Source organism: Xyrauchen texanus, chromosome 12 (assembly GCF_025860055.1).
Source record: "Xyrauchen texanus isolate HMW12.3.18 chromosome 12, RBS_HiC_50CHRs, whole genome shotgun sequence".
NCBI classification, from domain to species: Eukaryota; Metazoa; Chordata; class Actinopteri; order Cypriniformes; family Catostomidae; genus Xyrauchen; species Xyrauchen texanus.
Window position 1 is genome coordinate 18,929,938 of NC_068287.1, and position 22,516 is coordinate 18,952,453.

General features: G+C 37.5%; 1 protein-coding gene across 1 annotated transcript in view; it reads left to right on the forward strand.

The window, feature by feature from the left end:
• The first annotated feature begins 11,969 nt into the window (after positions 1 to 11,969).
• The window catches only part of LOC127652384 (protein sidekick-1-like), a 495,188-nt gene continuing 484,641 nt past the window's right edge, over positions 11,970 to 22,516 (forward strand). The window contains 1 exon segment of the mRNA XM_052138488.1: positions 11,970 to 13,123. Within this exon segment, the coding sequence (XP_051994448.1) occupies positions 12,748 to 13,123 (376 nt within the window). The 5' untranslated portion in view covers positions 11,970 to 12,747.

The following is a 22,516-nucleotide window of genomic DNA, read 5'->3' on the forward strand; positions in this document are numbered from 1 at the left end:
GAAGACATTCAATATAGGGTTTGGTGAGAAACAACCCGAAAGTAATTTTTCATTGAAAATCTTGACATCCATTTAGTTTTCATGAGTGCCGTGAAAGAAGCACACTCACAGTGGTTTACATGTTCACACAAGACTTTGCACTGTTAAGCAGTACATACAACACAAGTTCTCTTGTCAAAATCAAATCAAATCACTTTACTATCATTCAACCATATATACAAGTTCAACAATGGGTGAAAGAGCTCTTGGGTGCAGTTCTGAGCAACATGAGTAGTCATGACAGTGATGAGACATATCAATTTACAATAAACATCAGATTTACACAATACAATTTAAATATCTAATACACACATAATTACACACAACACAATATACAAATAATAATATACAATGTACAGTATACAATAAACACAATATAGAATACACAGTATACAATAAAAATAGTATATATCAAATAAACAGTAGGTTGTATAGTGTTGTATTGACATTCAGGCTGTCGGTTAATAGTCAGTTGCCAGTGTGTTGTTAAGAGAAATATGATATATGATAGTCCAATGTAAGATTGATAAAGTGCAGTGCTGATGTATATTGATCGTGAGAGATCAAGTGTTCAAAAGTCTGATGGCTTGGGGGAAGAAGCTGTCATGTAGTCGGCTGGTGCGGGTCCTGATGCTGCGATACCGCCTGCCTGATGGTAGCAGTGAGAGCAGCACATGGCTTGGGTGGCTGGAGTCTCTGATGATTCTCCAAGCTTTTTTCACACTCCGCCTGGTGTAGATGTCCTGGAGGGAGGGAAGCTCAGTTCCGATGATGTGTCTGGCTGCTCGCACCACACTTTGCAGGGCTTTGCGGTTGAGGGCGTTGCTGTTGCCGTACCAGACAGTAATGCAGCCAGTCAGAATGCTCTCTACAGTGCTGGTGTAGAACCATGTGAGGATGTGGTGGTTCATTCCAAACTTCCTCAGCCATCTCAGGAAGAAGAGGCATTGGTGAGCCTTCTTCACAACGTGAATGAACCATGTAATGTGAATACAGAGGAACTTGAAACTGCTGACTCTCCACCAGCACTCTTTTGATGAAGTCCACCACAAGCTCTTTGGTCTTGCTGACGTTGAGGGAGATGTTGTGCTTCTGACCCCAGTGTGTCAGGAGCACAACATTAATTAATTCATATCTTTAAGGGATAGTTCACCCAAATATGAAAATTCTCTCATCATTTACTCACCCTCGTGCCATCACAGAAGTTAATGACTTCCTTCCTTCTGCAGAACACAAACAAAGATTTTAGAAAATATCTCAGCTTACTCAGCATACAATACAAGTGAATGGGGTCCAGAACTTCTGAAGATCTAAAAAGCAAACAAAGGCCACATAAAAGTAATCCTTAAGAGGCCAGTGGTTAAATCCATATCTTCAGAAGCGATATGATAGGTATGAGTGAGAAACAGATCAATATTTAAGATCTTTTTAAGACCCCACATTCACTTTCAAAATGTAAAAGGATATGCAAGTGAAAGTGGAGATTTATAATATAAAAAAAGGACTTAAATATAGATCTGTTTCTCACCCACACCTATCATATCGCTTCTGAAGATTTAGGATTTAACCACCGCAGTTGTATGGATTACTTTTATGCTGTCTTAATGTGATTTTTGGAGTGTAACAGTTTTGGTCAACATTCACTTGCATTGTATGGACCTACAGAGCTGAAATATTCTTCTAAAAATCTTCATTTGTGTTCAGCAGAAGAAAGAAAGTCATTCACATCTGGGATGGCATGATGGTGATTAGGCCCAAATGATAAGATACTTTTTCATTTTTGGGTAAACTATTCCTTTAAGCCATTACTTGTCAGAATGGGTTTCCGGATATGAATTATTAATGACATCCTTTATCTGCCAAACTGATGTGGCCTCATCTTCAAACCCTTGTTACACGTCCTTACATACAAATGTAAAAAAAGCTTGTTTTCTTAAGCTCACAAGGAAGCTACAGAATTTGTATATAAACTCCATGTGACTTGTGATCATGAAGAACATATTTCCATTTCTACTGCTGTCTAATATTTATGTAGTGGAAAGAGACAGGACAGACTCTCACATTCATTGTTGATGCAATTCATGTTTGAAGGACTGAATATAGACACAATAACACAATACAGGCAGGCATGAAAGAGTGACAGCGGGGGACAAACATTTCCTGCTGTAATTTCAGGTCAAATGTTATTTGAGGGCATTCTTTGTTGAATTAATTACATTTTCAAGTGCCTTGATAAATCCTAATCCTCAGGACAGCACACTGAAATGTGCAGTTGATAAATTTTATCTGAGGTAAATGAAACCATCAGGGTGACTTCTGTGCATCCCCACGGCAACATTCAGGTCACTCAGATTCACACTCATCTAATGCACACAAAGTGGGCTGCCAGCCTGTTGGCCCCTCTGATTGGCTTATGGACTTTGTTGAACCAGCAGTTCAATTCTAATCATACAGAGAGATTGTGCTTGAATTGGAATGGGTGGATTCATTATATCATAGTGAAACATCCTGTGTGACCTCCATCAAGGTGACGAGGCATAACAAGATTCCACAGCCGAGTAAACCAACAAGAATTTTATTCAACACTTGTTTGCTTATTCATAACTGAAAATGAGTTCAGAGAGATCCCAGGGAGCTTCCGGCAAATCACATAGTAGAATTGAAATGCGCACTGCTTCCACATGCATTCACAAAGGGACAACAGATAAAAAGAATGCCATTCAATCAGTAAACACTAATACACTGCAACTTATAGAAGAGAGCTAATAATTCTACAAAGAAATTAATAAAGACAGATCAGATGTTGTATTCATTTTTGAGCCAAGAATGGGATTAAAACTACCTGTCTTAGTCTACCTAACACTTCTGGTGTCCAGACAAGTTTACACTTTGGACAAGGTGAATAAGGTTTTTCATGGTGTATAGCCAATTATATTGTGCATGAGTGAGTATATCACGTTCACACCAATGCTATCCATAGACATGCATTCGTTGAAAACATGGCTACAGTTTATTCACTATGCCAAAGAGGGCACTGTTGTGCTGTGCTTTACTCAACATTGCACCGTAATGGCTTGTTAGGTACTTTCACAGGCTTGCTGCCACGATTTATGTGACATAATCATACTCAACATATGTGGCCATATGTGGAATTATACATTTTTGCATAAATGTGCATGTAATCTCATTAAAAGTATCTTTCAATTTTATAAATATGATTTTAAGGGAAAATTCTGCCAAAAATGACAAATCTTGTTATCATTTACTCACCCTCATGTTATATGTATGGGTGGGAGTTGTGGGGCAAAGGTAAATACGTCTGTTGTAGTACAGTTACAGGCTAGGTGACTGTCATGGTGGGCCCGGGGTGTGGGTGGTGTTGGACTGAGCCAGGCTCGTGACTGGTTGGGGCCCACGAGGAGCCAGGCCTGAGCTTACAGTACTCAGTGTTGGGAGTAGCTAACTACATTTAGCGACTCTACTAACTTAACTACATTTTTCAGTAGCTTAACAGTTGCTCGGCTGCTTTAAAAACAGAGTAGCTTTTCAAGTAGTGAACTACTTTTTCAAACAAGTAGCGGTGTAGCATGACCAAATGCTACATGTTGGTCGGATTATAACTAATAGCCTTCCTTATTGCGTAGAAGCCAATTTTTACTGGCAAAACATCCGACGATCTTGCAGCGTATTTCTGTCTGCTGATCAGAATCAGGCAGCGTTGTCGTTTTTGTAATGCCAGATCACATACAAAAATAGTGGATTTTATTTCTGTTATTTCTGTTTATTTCTGTGAGGGGCCAAAACCCTGAAATATTTATGTTTTATTTATTTTATGTCATACAATGAGCATGAACCCAGGTGAGGGGAGAAACAAGCCCTGTGTCTGTATTCACATATTATCCACACTAAATATTATCTGACAAGAACAAAAAAAGCCAGCCCAAGGAGAGTTTGTCATAAAAATGTGATCTTTAGGAAGTCCACAACAGGACTGAAAAGTGTGAAGTATAGTATAAAATGATTTTTAATGGCATCTGATGGTTTTTTTTGCTTTTATTGTATATTGTTGTATTTTATTTTATGGCCATTATTAACTGTATTAATGTTACTATTAATTAAATGTATTAAATACATGTAATATATTTAATTAAACACATTGCATTTATTTAATTAATACAATAATTAATAAATGTAATTAGTGTATTTTTTTTATTAATTTGATTGGTTTGATAGTAACATTTTAAAAAAAAAGTACTCATTAAGTATTTTAAATGTAGCTAGCTACTTTTTGATAGTAACTTTTAGTGTAGCTAACTTCTTATTCATAAGAGTAGCTTGACTATAGCTTAACTTAAAATTAAGAGTAGCTTGTGGCTTGTCAAACTACATTTTCAAAGTAGCTTCCCCAACACTGACAGTACTGTATGTCAGCCGGTAAAACGAGGCTTAGATGCATAAGGACTAATTAGTTTTTATGCATCTGCAAGCCATCAGCATGAGGCTTTATTGATATAGCATTTTATCTCATGACAGTCGGCTGCACTCACTCCCACACATATGTGCTATAAACAACGACTGGATGATTACACACCAAACAACACTCACACATTTAAACTACACTGCCATCTAGGTCGTGTCAGACCGTAATAAACTTCTCTGTTTTTCAGGGTTATCCATATAAGGTGTCAGATTCACCCACACACATTTGCATAAAGTAATTATTTAATAACTGTATGCATTAGCCAGGCTTGCTGTTGCTATATAGAGAAGTTTGTACCATCATCCAGATTGTGCTGTAACTCACCGTAGTGTGTTCCTCCCTTGAAGGATGAAGGATTCTCTGCATCCCCTTGGTTTGTTATGAGCCACACTGAGTGTTGGCAAGGAGACAGTCAGTCAAGGCTCATAATGCGTAATAGAGGCTGTTTATCAAGGCAACAGACGAATGCAGACTTGTTTAGGGTTCCCCAGTTTGTTTCAAACAAAACAGATACAACAAAGCATTGCAGTTTCCATTTCCTTAAAGATTGCTCTCAAAGGACATTATTCTTGCAATTATGACTGTGTGACAAAATAGGAAAATATGCAATATGCAGACTTTCGTAGCTCAAGGCAGTGCAAGCACATCATTTAATCAAAATATAATACTTTTTCTCTTAACCCTGAGGTTCTTGAGGAACCAATCAGAAATGTCAATTGTAATTTATTTATTTCTTTTTAACAGAAATAGATTAATAAAGTCTATCTAGGGCTTGTTCACGAAAAAGGCCAAACATCTCCTTTTGTTCCAGAGATCCCAATGTGTAAACATAATGAGAAATTATGAAAATGTTAATTTTTTTTAATCTTCTAATCTTTTAATAAGTTCATTTGACCCAGTCATAATCCAGTATTCAGATATTACTGAAAGTGTATTCCTCTATATTGCCATAAAGTGGGGATGCACTTTTAAGAAATGTGACTAGTATCCCGTAGACCCCACAAACAAAATACATTGTAGAAAACTAAAATCATGTTAACACACAAATTGTTTGTGTTGTGGCTATAATTTTGATATAGTGAGTATTTTAAATGTTTACTTATTGGCCCCATTCACTTCCACTGTAAGTGCCTCATCGTAACCCAACTTTTTGCTCTTATTAAAGAAAAGGATGGATTAGTCAAAATTACTTTTTGTAGTTATCAATATAATGCCGGAAATGCTGTTGATTGAACTCAACTTGTATTGAACCCAGAATATTTCTCGAATATATTTTTCAAGCCATCAAAAAGGCATTGGGTTCTCTTAGACCCCTATCATGAGGGTTAAGCAAACTAGATTATTGATTACAATGATAATACAATCATTTATCATCCTGACAAAAAGACACATTTGCACTGATCTTCAGTTTCATGAATTGATCTTTATCTGACAGGGGTTGAGGTACATCACAGAAGGAGCATGACTTCTTCAGCTGGGTCATGCATTATCTAATTTCACTGAAATCCAACACCTCCACCCCCAGCATCGTGACAACAAACCCCCATGGCCACACATGCACTACATGGTTCATGCCTCCTTTTCATCTGATTGTGACCCCCTAATAGCTGGGCCTATGATGAGAAGACAAAATTATTTATTGGCCACCGGTGAAGAGAGGTAGGCCAGTTTGCACTGAGTCACATCTCTGCTCACTGAGATATAACCATGAACGTGGCCAGCAGAGATGGGCTATGACAAACCTGAGGGAATGTGGGATTGGGCGGGGTGGCACGGTGCTGACCTCAATAAAGGGCTGCTCTAACAGAATGCATTCTTGAGTTAATCTGTACAGTATTTTAATAAACATAGTCTTACTAAATGTGGAATATTTAACATACAAGGTGGCAAAATCGTAAGTGAACGAATGACTTGGCTTGTACGACTATTATTTTTCATTAAGACGATCCAATCAGTAAACAGAATTTCAAATCAATACAATACAGGCATTACATTTGAGCTAGACCACTGTCTCCTAACACTTTATTTTAAGAAAGGGAACATCAGTGAACAAATTTGGTTTCTCATTTCATGTTTAGGCATTCCTTGTCTCGTTCCAAACCCCGATATTTTCCTTCTTCTGTGGTATATAATAGTTATTAAAATCATAGTTGAGTTTAGGGTTTTGGTTAGACTTTATAGTTAGGTTTAAGTTAGGGATTAAACTTAAATTAAAATCTTCCAAACCTTGTTCATTGGTTTATATATATTTACTCTATGGGAGTAAAAGTCATAAGTTTTTGTACAAGCCATTTCTAACAATTTCGCCATCTCTTACTGTAATTGTGTTTTCTCATGAGACCCGGGCTGCATTTCCCAAAAGCGTTTCAAGCTTAAGTTGATCGTAGAGACCATTTGTGCCAATGGATTCTACAATCTACTTATTTCGACGATGTTTTAGGAAATGCTGCCCTGGTTATTTTTAATTGTTTATCTATTTAAACATGAGCTAGGTGGACATTTTTGACCATTGCAGCCCTTTTCTCCTTTTTCAGTGTCTTGGGTTAAAGTCCCTATTAAGTGACTTGTTGAGCACAGTTTTCTTTCCTGTGTTGGTGTGTTTAGTATTGAAACAGAAAGTTGGGTTTTTTTTTGGGGGGTTAAGGGTCTAAGTAAACTCTTTCATCATTCTAGCATATGAGACAGATTACACTATTTATTGACAGGAAAGAGAACCTGGATTTGAAAAGCATGAAGTAAACAGCCCCTGCTGTTGCTGGCTTTGTCTCAGTGTTGTTTTCCATGCATACAGGGCTTGGAAATAAACAGATGCAGAGGCATTTATGCTGAGCAGCTCGCCATATGCATCATTGCTTATCAGAAAAACTGAAACAGAGCCCAAATAACAACATACACCTCCAGTAGGGTGCAGCAACTAACATGCAATAATCTGTCTGAAATCCATCATAGGCCTTTGATTATGAAAAATCTCTCAAGGAATTGAATCACATGGATTGCCACGGCAAGCTGATGGATAACCCTGACTACACAGTCTCATCAAACATCCTCCCGGAATTTCTGAGTTTGACAGTTACAACTCAGGTAAACATTGAGAGCTTCATTTACAAAGATGCACTGACATAAATGCTCTTACTCAAATTTGTTAATACAATAAAGATGAAAGGAATGCTTGTTTGGTATGAAGGAGTTGGTGCTTATTATTTTTATTGCATTAATGAAACATTCATGAAACTGTGATTATCTGTTGTGATGTCAAAGAAATTTTCATAGTAATTATTTTGCTTTGGCATTTTTTCGCTCGTAAATATCTCTCTCAGAATGAATTATTGCACTGACTCGAGCAATTAAAGACCCCAGGTAACGTCTAGACATTTCAGGTGGCTTATATGTGGCATTTAAAGTCTTAATTACAAAGCATTAAGCTAAAGGTTTGGGTTTAAAGCTGTAAGCATTACGATATGAAGCACAATATGTGTAACAAAGTTCAATGGAAAGGAGGAGGCGAGAACCGGCATATCAATATGACTAATCTTTTAATAAAAAAAGACACAAACATAACACATGCAGGGCAGCTGCCCATAACTCTCTCTCTCTTGATTAGCCTTATTAGAGGCCGAGAATGCAGCATCACACCCCGCCCTCCTCCCTGCCACACTCCTCCCTCCTATCCTTCAGGCTGGGGAGCCCCCGGCATGACGTATCCCCCCCCCCCCCATTCCTGCCAACCTGGGAGGGTGACAAGGGGAGCGAAAAAACGACAACAACAAAAAACAAGAGGGAAAGGCCAACACGGCGCGCCAGCGGGAAAGAGAGAGGAGAAGAAAAAAAAAAACGTACTTGCCGGTTCTCTGATACACTATAGCCTGGCCCTCGGCCACTCCACCGCCCTCTACTGGATGACAGCCGCACCTCCCCGGGTGGATCGGAGGCAGTTCTCCAGCCCTTGGCGGACAGTATGCCCCACCGCGTTTTCAAACACAAGGGCGCAGCCACTCGGGACACCTCTTGTCAACTCTGGCGGACCCCCAGGCCGGCGCGGTGACGCGGAAGGCGTCAGCAAAAATTGCCTAGGTGGCGCTGCGCAGCGTCCAATAACCATGTACCACGGAGCTGTAAAGTAGATTGCCCGTTACGTCTGGTTCCCTAATGTAGGTTAGGACTTTGTTCAAATCCCAATTATGAGCAATAATTATAGTGATACTTTGTTTGCTTGCCTTAGCAAGTACCACTAATACGTCACAACAAAATTATATGAGAACATGACAGTACAGAATGAAACAAAGTACAGCCACCTACAGAGCTGGATTATCCATAAGGGCACTTGGGCCAGTGCCCAGGGGCACCAACCATTCACAACCACTAGGGGGCACCACATGACACAAGCTTTAAAAATATTTTTCGTAAATTGTTATATTATTAACTTGAAATTCTTGAAAGACCATACATAACTTGTTTATGAACACTAATTTAACAATAATAATAATAATAATAATAATAAATTATAAATAAATGAAGATTACATGACCACTATCACTCCCCCTCCCCAATCTGTCACAGTTGAGTTGGTCCACAACAATTACAGCGCAAATGTGTCATTTTTTTAACGGCTACTACAGAAAATGAATCAAAATCCAAAATGGACAGACGGCAATTGAGTGGTTTAGCAAAAGAAGATTAAAGAAAGAGAAGGATGCTAGGCGTTTAGCTACAATAAAAAATGTTCCAGGGATCGACAAATTTTTTGTTAAATCACTAGTTTTTTGGGAGAACACGGGAATTGCAGACACCAGCAGCACTAAGTCTGACACCGCTGGCGCTGCTAGCGGGGGAGATGCAGCAGCTGCTAATGTTAGTCAGGGCGTCTGTGATGACTGCCAGTCGAATGAGGATATTCTCCTTGTCCTTGGGGGAGACAGGAGCGAGGAAGACTCGGGTGAGGAAGAGGACATTAATGAAGATAAATATTAGGGGTGGGACGGTACATGTAAGTTATTCAGTATTGAACCGAAAGCGATGCGGGCGTCACGTCTCGGTGCACGAATTTACACGGAGAATACACGGTATAAAAATAAATAAAACTAAATAGCGATACATATCGCTCTATTTCGCATAATGAACAGTCTGATCAAGATTGCAATGCTGGAGTGTGTGTGTGTGTGACACCACACTGTCTTGATACGGCCCTGGCCACCTATACATATAAAGAGATATGTCACAACTCAAACAAGTGGTAAGTACCTTTTTTTTTACATTCATTTAAAGCTTGCTCTGCAATATATTCTTACTAATATGATATTTTTAAGAGCCGCGCTGAGGTTAATCATCCATAATAATATATAATGTTATAACTGTATTGTACATTTGACTTATGTTTCATGTTTTATGAATGGCTTTTGAACAGTGCGACATACAGTTTAACACTTCAGTGGTGAATAACAGAAGAGGTTAGAGTATATTTTTACAGGTCCAGCGGTCTTGTCAGGATGCTTTTATCTTCAGTGGGGATGCAGAGAATCTGCTGTTATCGCCTTTAAAAACAGTACACTACTCTATGATTCTTCCTAGCTTATAAGTGTAACAGCGTGAACTTCAACTATTAATTGATTCACTCTTTGAAAGCTCTCTAGAAAATCATGCAATTTAGCCATTTAGAGTATTTTTTATTTTTTATACAGTGAGGCTAAGCCAAGTTATTTATCTGTGTGGAACAGAGAGCTGATTCACACATATTTACACAGCACAAGCCATGTTAACTAATTAACATAAACAACTAGGAAGTGTGTGAGATGACTTATTCAGATAATAGAGGAAATAACAACACAACAGTCTGTGAATGAGAGAGGTAAGAGGTAAACTACTATCCGAGATAAAATGTCATGGTTAATAAATAGCCAGTTTAGGCGACACTTTACAATAAAGTCTATTTAAAAATCCAACATGATCACCATTTTTTTCTGCCTAAATACTAAAAAGCCATATTAAATGAATATGTGATCTCCATCAAATACACTGTAAAAAGTGTTAACCTGCAATTGTAACCTTAAGGAGCTATTTTTTCCTCATATAACCCCATAAAACCAGTTTTGTTGGTGTAACCTAATGTATTCAGGTTGATTCAGTGATGGTAAACAATATTTTTTAATTGAAGGAAACCAGTTAATTTAGATGTTACCACAATTTTGGCTTAAATTAATATTCTGGGTTCAATGCAAGTTCAGCTCAATCGACAACATTTGTGGCATGATGCTGATTACCACAAAAATTAATTTAGACATGTCCCTTTACTTTAAGAATTTAAATAAATAAATAAATAAATTAATTCTTGGTTCTGGTGACTTGCAATGGAAGTGAATGGGGTCAATCTTTAGATGTTAAAAGACTTACTTTTTTAAAAGTGTAGCCACAAGACATAAACAATATGTGTATTAACATGATTTTAGTGTGATAATATCACTTTCAAACCTTTTCTGTATATAGTTAATCCAAATTTACAACTTCGTTGCCATGACAACATAATGGCATAAACCCTAAAATGACCATGAAAACATCGGCTTAAAGATCTTTACAGCTCAAATAATACACGAGTTTTAACAGAAGAATTAATGTAAGTGCTTTTATATAATTAGACGCTCCACATTTTCTGCCTTTAACCCTTCTAAAAAATTGGCCCCATTCACTTCCATTGTACCTCACTGTGACCTCTATTTTTTATATTTTTTTTAAAGAAAAGGAGGGACGAGTCTAAATATTTTTTGGTGGTAATCAATTTTATACCACAAATGCTGTTGATTGAGCATAACTTGCATTGAATCCAGAATATTCCTTTAATTTTTTTTTTTTTTATGAAAGTGGTGGCTTATATAAAGTTACACTGTAAAAAGTGTAAACCCACAGTTGTTACCACTAAGAATAACTAGAAACAGAAACTAGCATTTTTTAAGGGAGTGCTACACATATTACATGTAAATAATTGAATTATAACAGTAATCATAGTTAATTAATTATAATAGTAATAATAATAATTGCAAAAGTATATTTACAAGTATCTTTACAAAATTACATTAATTACATGTTGTGACATAAGTATAATCTATACTATATACTCTATACCGTGTACTTTTATATGAACAAAAAAAGTATGACACCCGTGACGCGTTGAATGAAGACTACGCAGAAAGTGCAATAAGAGATACAAAGAATATCGGAGATATTGTTCATAAGTATACATTATACGATGTAATTGCCTCCAGTAGCAGCAACCAATGAGTCTTCAGTGGGGCGGAGGAGAGAGAGAGAGAGAGAGAGAGAGAGAGAGAGAGAGAGAGAGAGAGAGAGAGAGACTGCTGCACTCAATGAAGTTGCTGTAAGTGCGCTGGACTTGCTGTATACTACATTTCACTCGCTTCAGTTCGCTTTCAACCGGAGCTCTGCTCACTCGTACTCACTGAACAGCCGCTTGTTGCATTAGCATATTGTTGCAGGGCATTTGAAAAGAAAGCCGGAGCACATGGGATACCACACTATATTTAATTTATTTATTTTTGGATTCAAATTTACATTCCGTTCGCGGTGTCTCATAGGAACTGACTGAATTTGAGAAAGGTCATATTAGAACGCATAAAGTCATTGTCTGTTTGCGTGGCTGTATGAACTGCAACCGATACCATCGATTAGTGGCTGATAGTTGGTTATAACTGCTTGCTTGGTTTCAGTCCCTTCAACATGTTGAAATAACAGCAACCAGGAAGACGAGTGCTGCGTGTAACTGGATCTGCAAACTCAGATGAGAGGATCCTGCGAATTTAAACGCTTTTCACACGAGACTTTGGGGATGCATCTTTTAAAGTGAGCTTAATAATATTTATGAGACTACATAACTTTATATTGACTTTATATTGCAAGAAAGACTGACGGGGTTTTGTTAACTGTTGTTATCAATCTAATGTGTAAATATATAATTACAAGTAGGCTTAAAACACATATATAAACCCATTATGACGTGTCTGCTTTGACCGCGCGCCTTTCGCGGGCATCACGCGCATAAACTGCATAGAAGAACGACATTCACAAACATCACTGGGAATTTACCTCAGGACGAAATTAACGTTTCCATCTAACTATCAGTTTTGATAGAAGTTCACGTGAATAAGTTGCGACCAGCTGAACGAAGCGCACGCGATACATGGACAGCGCAGAAGTGGCGTAGGGTCACAGCTCGAGACTACGTGATGGGCGCGAGGGGATCTGATTCCGAAACTACAGAGCGAAAATTTACAGGTCTGCCTAAAGCACACAGACCTGGAAGACCAAGCGGTGACGTGGATCGCGTGGAGGAGGACAGTGTTTACTCAGGAGGCGACATCTCCTCTCGCTTTCTCTGGAAAAGCTGTGAAGCCGTAGCCCACACTTACTCAACACCTGCTTTCACTTGTGTGGACAAGAATGCCATCATGCATGAGAATAAGAGCACTTCTTCAAAGATTTTTACAAGTTTCTGCGAGGGAAAAGTCAGCTGGAATGGAAAGAGAAAGTTTACGTTGTGCACTTGGAGTTGGTGGGCGATTTTCTGCATGCACGTGCACGTGTTGAGAGCAGTCGCACAAGGTAAGAGTAAAAATACCCTTTATGTGCTCTATGATGAGTTCCATTCAGATCATGCATACAAAGTATCTTAGCTCATACGCATGGGTTGAATACTATAAATCAATCTAATGCTGCCATGTTGAAGATTATAAATTGTGCATCTGCATTTGCATTATTATTTGACCGATGTACTGGTGTGCTGTCTCCCAAACTTCATTTCAATAATAATGGCAATTATAAATATGTGTCTGTTCATGCAACAGACAGTTGAGCTGAGATGTCTGGACTTGAACAAAAGTGGAGTCATTAGGTCAGACTGGATGCATGGTCACAGATGGCATATGCATCTTTTGGGCGCCGTTCCCTCTGGAGGGAATATGATGCATGCATATGTGTGGTGAGGCGCTTGGGGACAAGTGTAACAGTTGGCATGCTGAGAAAAGAAACATACTTGTTGGTGCTAATGTATTTTAAAAATAACCTTTGTAATGAGCACGTTTCTTGAAAAGGAACTTCAGTTGTGATGATGGAGGTAAGCACAAAGCATGTTCTCTTAGGGCAGATGTACAGTAATTGTTCCATATTTTACATAAGAATTGGCCCCATTTATTTTTTAGATATTGTAGGATGTAATAGAAATGATCAGCCATGCAGGATTGTTAATAATGGGCTGTTTTATTTCTCTGTCAAATTATTTTATTAAGACATAATCAAAACAGTATGGTTCATTAAAATGGATATTTATAATCCCTCAGATTAGAGTCATTTTTGCACTGAAATCAAAAGGATATATGGCCAAAAAAGATGTTATGATGCTTGCGAATAGAAAACCTCATCCCGCTTTAAGCTCTTTCCACCCACAATCCATGTGTTTTTGCCACTTGTTCAGTTTGAATTTTTGAAGGCACCGGAAAATTTGTTGCAGTGATTTATTTTATTTTTTTCAAAAAAGGTTCACAAACAGGATTTGAAAGTGTTTTAACCAGCCACTGACAAGATAGAGACATACATAGAAAAAGCCTAAAACCTTCATTTAGATGCCAAAAAACTGCCTTGTCAAGGTAACATAAAACACAACCATGTTTTCACTGGTCACATTCACTCAATATCACTTTCTTATATCCTCTAGTGTGAGGTTCTGTTTTGCGTATGCAGTTTTATGTTCCTTTCTGCCCAGCTCCCTTAAGACAAACAGTCAATTGAGATAAAGCCCTGTCATTGGGGTGAGAAAATGTGTTCACTTAATTTAAGGTACTCCTCTCATATTGAGTGATGATCTTAAGTTTAATAACTTAAATCGTTATGCCGTTCTGAAAGAGTCATGAAATGACTGATATTTTATTTGAACGTATCATAAATGGTGGCAAAGCTACGCTCCAAAGTCTCCACTATCCATAGCTGGGATTACTGATTAACTTTGAGCTTAAGGAACTAGTACTTTGAAGTTAAGAGGATGCATAGACCATATACAGTATGAGCCTATAAATGATAAAGCAGACATAGCCATCTTTTTGTGATGTCATGTAGTTAATGTAACTAGTCACAGTTTTATTGCATGCTTCAAACTTTATATTCTTTATTTAATTTCGAAAGGTTCAGCAAAGTTGCAGAGGTGCATGCCGTGTCAGCCAGTTCCATAGTCCTGTGTCAAGGTCTTTTGATGTTTGGAGAGCTCCCAGCACTTTTCTGGGAATGGGCTAGATATATTGATCTGAATTGAGGAGCCAACAGTATTGTCAGAGTGAGCATATAGAGATGAGGTTGACATTTTAACCTTTGTTTCATTCAACTTGGATCTATAAAAGAGAAGTGTGGAATTTTTCGATGTTTCAATGTCCTGTAGCACGTTAAAGGGATAGTTCACCCATAATTGAAAATTCTCTCATCATTTACTCACCCTCATGCCATCCCAGATGACTATGACTTTCTGTCTTATGCTGAACACAAAGAAAGATTTAATAAAATATATTTCTGCTCTTTAGGTCCTCACAATGCACGTGAATGGTGGTCAGATATTTGAAGCTCCAAGAAGCACGTGAATGCAGCATAAAAGTAATCCATACGACTCCAGTGGTTAAATCCATATCTTCAGAAGTGATCTGATAGGTTTGGGTGAAAAACAGATAAATATTAAAGTCCCTTTTTTCATTAAATTATCCTTCCTGCCCAGGAGGTGGCGATATGCACAACAAATGCGAATCACCAAAACCAAAAGAGAAAGTTCTGGCCACCATTTACTTTACTTGTATGGACCTACAGAGAAAGAAAGAAGAAAGAAAGTCTTACACATCTGGGATGGCATGAGGATGAGTACAATATGAGACAATTTTCATTTATAACTTTAACATGGAGAGACAGCCATAAATAAGCAATTCTGACAATAAAAAAGCGATTTCAGCATTCGGACTAGCCCGACACAGCAATATTGGTTCAACCAATGGTTTCAATTTGGGGCCCTTTAACCGGCCAATTGCAGATGTGGAAATGTTTTAGTAAAAAATAAATATTTTTGTCGCTAGTGGCAGACAAAATTGCACACTTCACCTTTGTTTAAAGAGTTCAAAACTGCTGTAATTTTTATTTTATTATAGCCAAAAGTTGGAACAGGAAGTATTTGGTCACAGGTTATGTTCAAACTTCACTCTCATTTTAAAGGAACAAACACTGGCAAATCTAGCCTTTTGCAGGTGTTTATATTTGTCTCAAATCAAAAACTTCTGCTGGCAGCTGAATTTTCTGGCTGCTTACGTCTGGCAGAAGACCACAGTGCCCTTAAAACCAAACACCCGGGCAGAGAGGGAGTTTGTCAAGCAGTAGCAGGTGCACCATCCTCTGCTGTGCTTCCAGAAAGGTCTCTGGGCTAATGATGTTTGTGCCAGAGCATTGTGCAGGTAAATGTACAGTAGTGTGTACCTGAGCTTCATGTGTTGTATATCATCTTCTAGCGGTGCCAACAGACAAATCCACACTACTCATATATGGCTGTAACATTTTATATTTCATTCCCTCACCATCTCTGCAATCAGGTACTGCAAATAAATAAATAAAAATAAAGTATCCTTCTGTATCAGAAGTATCTGCTTTTAAAATGGCAAGTTTTGTCAGAAAACTAAGAAGCAATAGCACTATTAACTACTGCATTGCAGCTCCATGTGATTTCTTGACTGCCATCATTTTGATTATTGATTTGTACACAAATCATTTATGTATACAGTACATGCAATGCATGAGCAGCCATTGATTCCAGAGCTGTGAAATGCTGCCAGCTCATCCAGGTGAAGGATACCACAGTAATTTATGTCAAAGTTGAAAAATTGCCTCCTTTCCTCTAAATTAAAATGATGAGGACAGCTCCCCGGAATGATGAATTTTGTCAGTGGTGCTTAACAAAAATTATATAGGTGCTATATGTTATATTTGTACTGTACTATATCATAAAATTACCATAATATGTCATTAGAGAATTAGGAAACATGCCAAGTTGAAATGCTGGCTTCTCTGATAAATATGCTACAGCCAATATATTCTACTTTGAAGTTTCCATTCCGGGCCGGGTCTGTTTATGTTTTGGCCTGTGTGATCCCGCCCACTGCCCACTCACTAATAGTATTTAGACACTGTAGGGTTGCCAGATAGGAACAAGTTTTCTGGCAAACAACACTGCATGCTGCAGCCATGGAAACAAGCAAACGAACTGGATCAGAGATAACAGATTCCACCCGACTTAAAAAGCCTCGCCATCCGTCTAAATACCACCATGACCTGAGGCATAGTAAAACAAGGGTAAATATTGGAGATGCCTTTGGAAGATGGAGACAGCTTAAAGCCCAGAAATGGATGCTGAGTTAGCTAATTTGTGTGTCACCATTCTGGCAACCCACATGAGCTTCGAGTCTGGGGTGGGGCAGACAACTCTCCAATATATTGAATTTGGACTGCAGTACCCATTTCAAATGCTTGTTGTCAATCTTACAATATAGCACATTTAAAGAAAGGTTAATAATCACATTCTTTTTTTGTCCTAAAATGTTCATGAAATTTTTTATGTTTTTTCTTGGAGTTAGGTGAAGCAAAATTAGATGATATTTTACCTTCTTGATTTTATTGCTCAAAACTTTGATAGCATTTCCAGCTAATTGGGAAGTGAATTCATTTCTGTGACCGGATTTGACACTCCAAATCAGACCTAAAATACACAAACTCCTCATGGAAAAGTATTTAGTAGACTGAAAATACACTTAGCCTAATGAATCTAAAACAGGGCTAAAAGCTGAAGTGTGTAATGTCCGTGTCACTAGCATCATCGAACAGAATAGTAAAAATGTACATTTGTTTGAGTGCTGTTGATCGAACAAACAGATTGTCCCACCCCAATTCACACAATTTTTATGGTGCCAAAGAGACAGTGTTTACAGTCTTTCAGAAAATAAACCTACACATGGCTTACAGTTGTCTCCGCATATTAAGCTGGAATAAGAGAAAGTATTTCGTGACGGAGTACGGCTGGCACTGAATCAGCTGATAAGCGGGAGAGCGAGACAAGGGGCAGTCGGAGACACCAGTTCGAGAGAGAGACGCACGTGGCCACGTTTTATGTGTGTCTGTAGGTTTATGTTGGTTTTATGTTGAATTTTTCATTAAACTTTTAAGTTGATTGTTCAGCCGATTCCCGCTTCCTTCTTGCCCAACCTTTACCTGTTACATATTTATAGTTTATAACTTATTTATAGTTAATATTTATAGAGAATTATATTTATATAGTTTTTGGCAGTGTAATTTTTATGTGTAAATATGGCAGAAATAAGGAATTTTTCCAATAAATACTGGGGTCCAAGATATCCCGGTCAAATTTCCCAGGATTTCTGCTAGAACGACTGATATATCAGTTTTACCGATTAATCTGTGCCGATATTTACTTTTTGGAAGTGTTGGTTATCTGCAAAATCTACGCAGATAGTTGACGATAGTTTTAATTATATCTCCTTGTTCCTCTGTGGACATAACTGATTGGTTTGTAATGTTCTACTCATTCTTACTGATGCTTACAATACTATCACATAATCATTCTAGGAAAAAAATATCACCTATGACAGCCAGTTAATGTAGATAGCTTTTTTTCCCTACTTGGTGGCAAGTTTAAATCAGCAGAATTTGCAACAATGTTCAATTAATCACAGAAAATCTAAAAATTCTTGGCTTTTAAGCCTTTTTTTTTATTTTTTATCTCGCAAGCCATAAAAACAAGATCAACAAATGTTAGAATTGCAGCACTGGCCCAATAGGGCAAGTGACCATTCCATCAACTGGCCTGACACGCTCATACACTGCAAGTGGGCCATTGCTATTGTTGAGCCATCTAAAAAGAATCCTAATACAATTAGCCCAAGAATTTGAGAAAAAAAATCCATGCATGGGGTTGTTTTCTCTTTATGGATTAATGAAAGCCAGATTGATACTTGATTGACACTTGATAGAAAATCTCAACACTATTAACAAGATTTTAATTCATTTTGCTGTCAGTGTTGTTAGGGTATGTCATAGCAATCTGGAATCAATGGGTTTTTAAAGACAGTTCTTTTTTTTATTCTCAAAGTTTTCAGTCATAGTATTAGCCTTTTATGTTATGCAGAACATGCTCAAGTAAAGGTTTTATGGCTTTTAGTTCATTTCTGTTTACTTAAATATATCGCCAACTCCTGGGCAGGGAGGATAATTTAAAGTAAAAAGGGACTTTAATATTTATCTTGTTTTTCAACCAAACCTATCAGATCACTTCTGAAGAAATGTATTTAACCACTAGAGATCCATTAAATTTACCTCTAGAATGAGAATGTCCCTCCCCAATACCAGCTGCTACTGACTAACAAATGCAAGTAGCAAATCATGTTCATGGCTGTCCTGTTGAATGCTTATGTCAGAAAAAAATAAGTATTTTAAATTATTTTGGGAAGGGCTCAAAACATATATATTTTTTAAATTCTGTAAACCTTTTTAAAGAACAATCAATACACATTGTCTCTAAATTCCATACACTGTTCAAAACTGCTGTGTAGAAATTTGACAAGACCTGTTGATTTATACCAGTATAAAATGTGTCAGTTCTGTCATGCCTGTTAAATGCAGATTGATGCAATCTGTCAGACAGTGTTTGAACATTTCTGGTTTATCAGATACAACGAAGACAGCATTAATGTCAGTGGTGAATAATTGATTCAATGGAAACACCTGCTCAGCCTATTCTGACTATTACTTCCAAAAAGATTTAGGCAGGGGTTTTTGATTTGCAGTCATTTAAGCTGACTGTTAACTAAGAGACTGTTTTTAAAGAGTGCACAGTGCAGTCACCTGTTGAGATACTTGGCAGGCTGATAATGTACAGCAATAATAAAAGTCTTTGAACAATAACAGTACTCCTGTTTATAATGACTCTCATATGTAAGCTATTCCACCGGTTCAGCTGGCATGCTTTCAGCTATTGTGCATTATATACACAAGATGGCTTTGGTTTGAGGTTTGCTAACAAAGCGGTCTAAAAAGTAGCTCGCATTGACCTTTAAAATCTAAACAGCCCTAGACTCTTGTTGTGTTGAGACCAAATTTAATATTTTTTTTTTAGAGCATTTGATAGTTACGAGTGATATGTCCGGTCATTTTTTACCTGTTTAAGAGTTAAAAACAGTGAAAAACTAAAGTTTGGTTAAAATACCATTGTTTTATTCTCAACATTTGTTTATATTTATGGAATGTCAAACTTTTTTGTCAAATCTGACCCGGGGGTAACTACTGCTTGTTTTTCAATTTAGCTGTGAAGCTTCTCTTGAGTAAATAGAAGAGCACTTGACCATGCACTCATATATATATATATATATAAATGTCCCCACAAGGTCACTGACATTTCTCCCTAAAACTCAAACTTAACGTCAGAATCAGCACGATCAGTGATTGTTGTAAAATGCTACTGTTGCTAAATTGCGGGACGCATTTAATAATAAAAAGAGCGCAAGAGATACCGTTCCCAAGGCGGCGCGCGCTCCGAAACACACCGCAAAGAGACAAGAAAAGTATAGGCTACTTTGGGTTTCATGTGCGCGTCTAAGCGATCAAATATACACAAAAATATGTCAAAACGACTGGCTTGGAGATTCACTTAAACACAGTTTATGTCTTAAATGGACGTAGTTATGGAAATAGTTGGGGAGAAAATATGCTGCATCAGGAGCCTATTAGATATGAACTCGGTCTTAAAGGGGAAGCTGTCTATTAAACATGTGACGATTGAGCCATTACTGCGAATCAAACAACAAAAGGCAAAGAGAAAATCACTTACAGCTCTTGAATGAATAACTTCTGCATTAATAAGCATTAATCTATCTATGATAAACTATGCAGTGTTATTATACAATTGATTACTTTATTAGATTTCTTTTTAGACCACACCTGAACATTAATGTTAGTAGACCTTCCTGAAATTAAATCACTGTGCCTATATAACGTTTATATTTGTGTAATATATATATATATATATATAACAAAAAGAACCGTTAAGAATACCGTTAAAGTACCGGATCGATAAGCAGTATCGGTAAGAGTAGTAATACCATTAAAACCTTAACGATACCATCCCTAGTTATGCCTGTGCTTCTCTTGGATGCTCTGAATGTTGGATTACGTGTCTGGATTGCCCCTTAATTAAAGCTGCATTTGGATCTCAACCTTCGTGTCTCGGAGCAGTTCGTAACACCTGCTTTGTTTATTTAATATATTTGTTATACATTATTTATACAATATGTTTTTACATAATACATTTTTAATTTAAGTGTACAAGTGCAGATTGGTCAAGTGTTCAATAAATGTATTTGTTGAGAAATTTTGTCTATCTTAATTAATTATTTGTGTTACGTTTTATCTTTCAAATAAAAGGTTCAAATAAGACGTTAAAAACAAGCACATATCGGCCAAAATAAATCGGCAGCATTAATCGGCCATCGGCCGACCCGGATTTCAAAAGATCAGCATCGGCCTGAAAAAAACAATATCGGTCGACCTCTAATGAGTAATAACAATAGGGATAATTGCAGTGTTTAAAAAACGAATTTAATTTGACCTATATGTTGCCTCGTGTTCAAAGTTATACATATGAGGGCTAACCTTGTATTGTAAAAATATATATTGTATTATAGGTTTAAATTTTTTTATATGCAAACATGGCTGAATATTTTGACGAACATTGGATAGAATATAGACGCGGATGGTCCTTCATCTTAGTTAGATTGAAACACGCACACATACAGGACTTTTTCACAATTCAGGGTGATTGTTATCCAGTTCTTTTATTGCATTAAAGTTATTTTGACTGTTCTGCCAGTTCCTGCCTGCTCCTTGCCCATCCTCATCCATTACAATGAGATTGTTGTAAAATTTCAGATGCTTTAGTATTACAAATCGTATTCCCCACAAAGCGCATTGGTGGAGGGGTGGCGGAGCATTTCCCCCGCTGCAAGAGCTGAATTTTGTAGGAAACACTGCTACATACAGATGTATTGAATCCAAAATAGTGAACAGGGAAATTAATTATATGTTATTTATGTTTCTCAATGCAGTATGCTCTCCCACACAATTATTGATTACACAAAACAAATAACTCTTCCTAACTCTCTAGCTCTGGCATCCAGTTTTATCTGAAGGCCTTCGCTTACCAGCAGAACATTATGTTGAATATTAACAAGAGCAAACATTTTCTGACTCTTCAATGTTTTCTTTCTGATACTGAATTGGAGCAGTTTTCCCTTTTGAAAGAACCCATTTTATACAGTATTGCTAATAAGTGTGTCATCTCAAATGTTTTTAGATACTAACTAGACAAATGTGAAGAGCAGCATCAGACCAATAACAGTTTTTATCTGTTGAAGTTTCACTGTGGGCTAAAAGAGCAAAGAGTTCAATCAAGCCAAAGCAGGAAACACCTGTTGAAGTGAGCCATACTGCCACCATGCTGGGATTGGCTCGGTGACATTCAAAAGCGAATTAGAGCCCAAAAAATTGCAGGTTGCGAGCTATTAGCCCGAGCTCTTAAATTCTGATTTGAAAAGAAAGGCTGTGAATTCTGGGCTCAACCTCCTGCCAAATGCCTTGCTATGGAGTGGAATAATTTTTTGACACTCTCAGCATTTCCCTGCACTGTCGGATCATTGTCACTATAATCTTTACGTCCCTCTTTAATATGACCCCAGGACTCCATAGGCAATATGTCATCTGAATCAGGCAAAAAGAGTTCATTTACATTTCTTCACTCCTATGCAAACATGAGCCGTGCCTTGAATGCCAACATGAATGGCAATGGATTTGCCTACGTTTTGTTTCTATGTGAACACAATTGTCACTGCCACCTTGTGCTTTAAAACTGAAACCAATGGA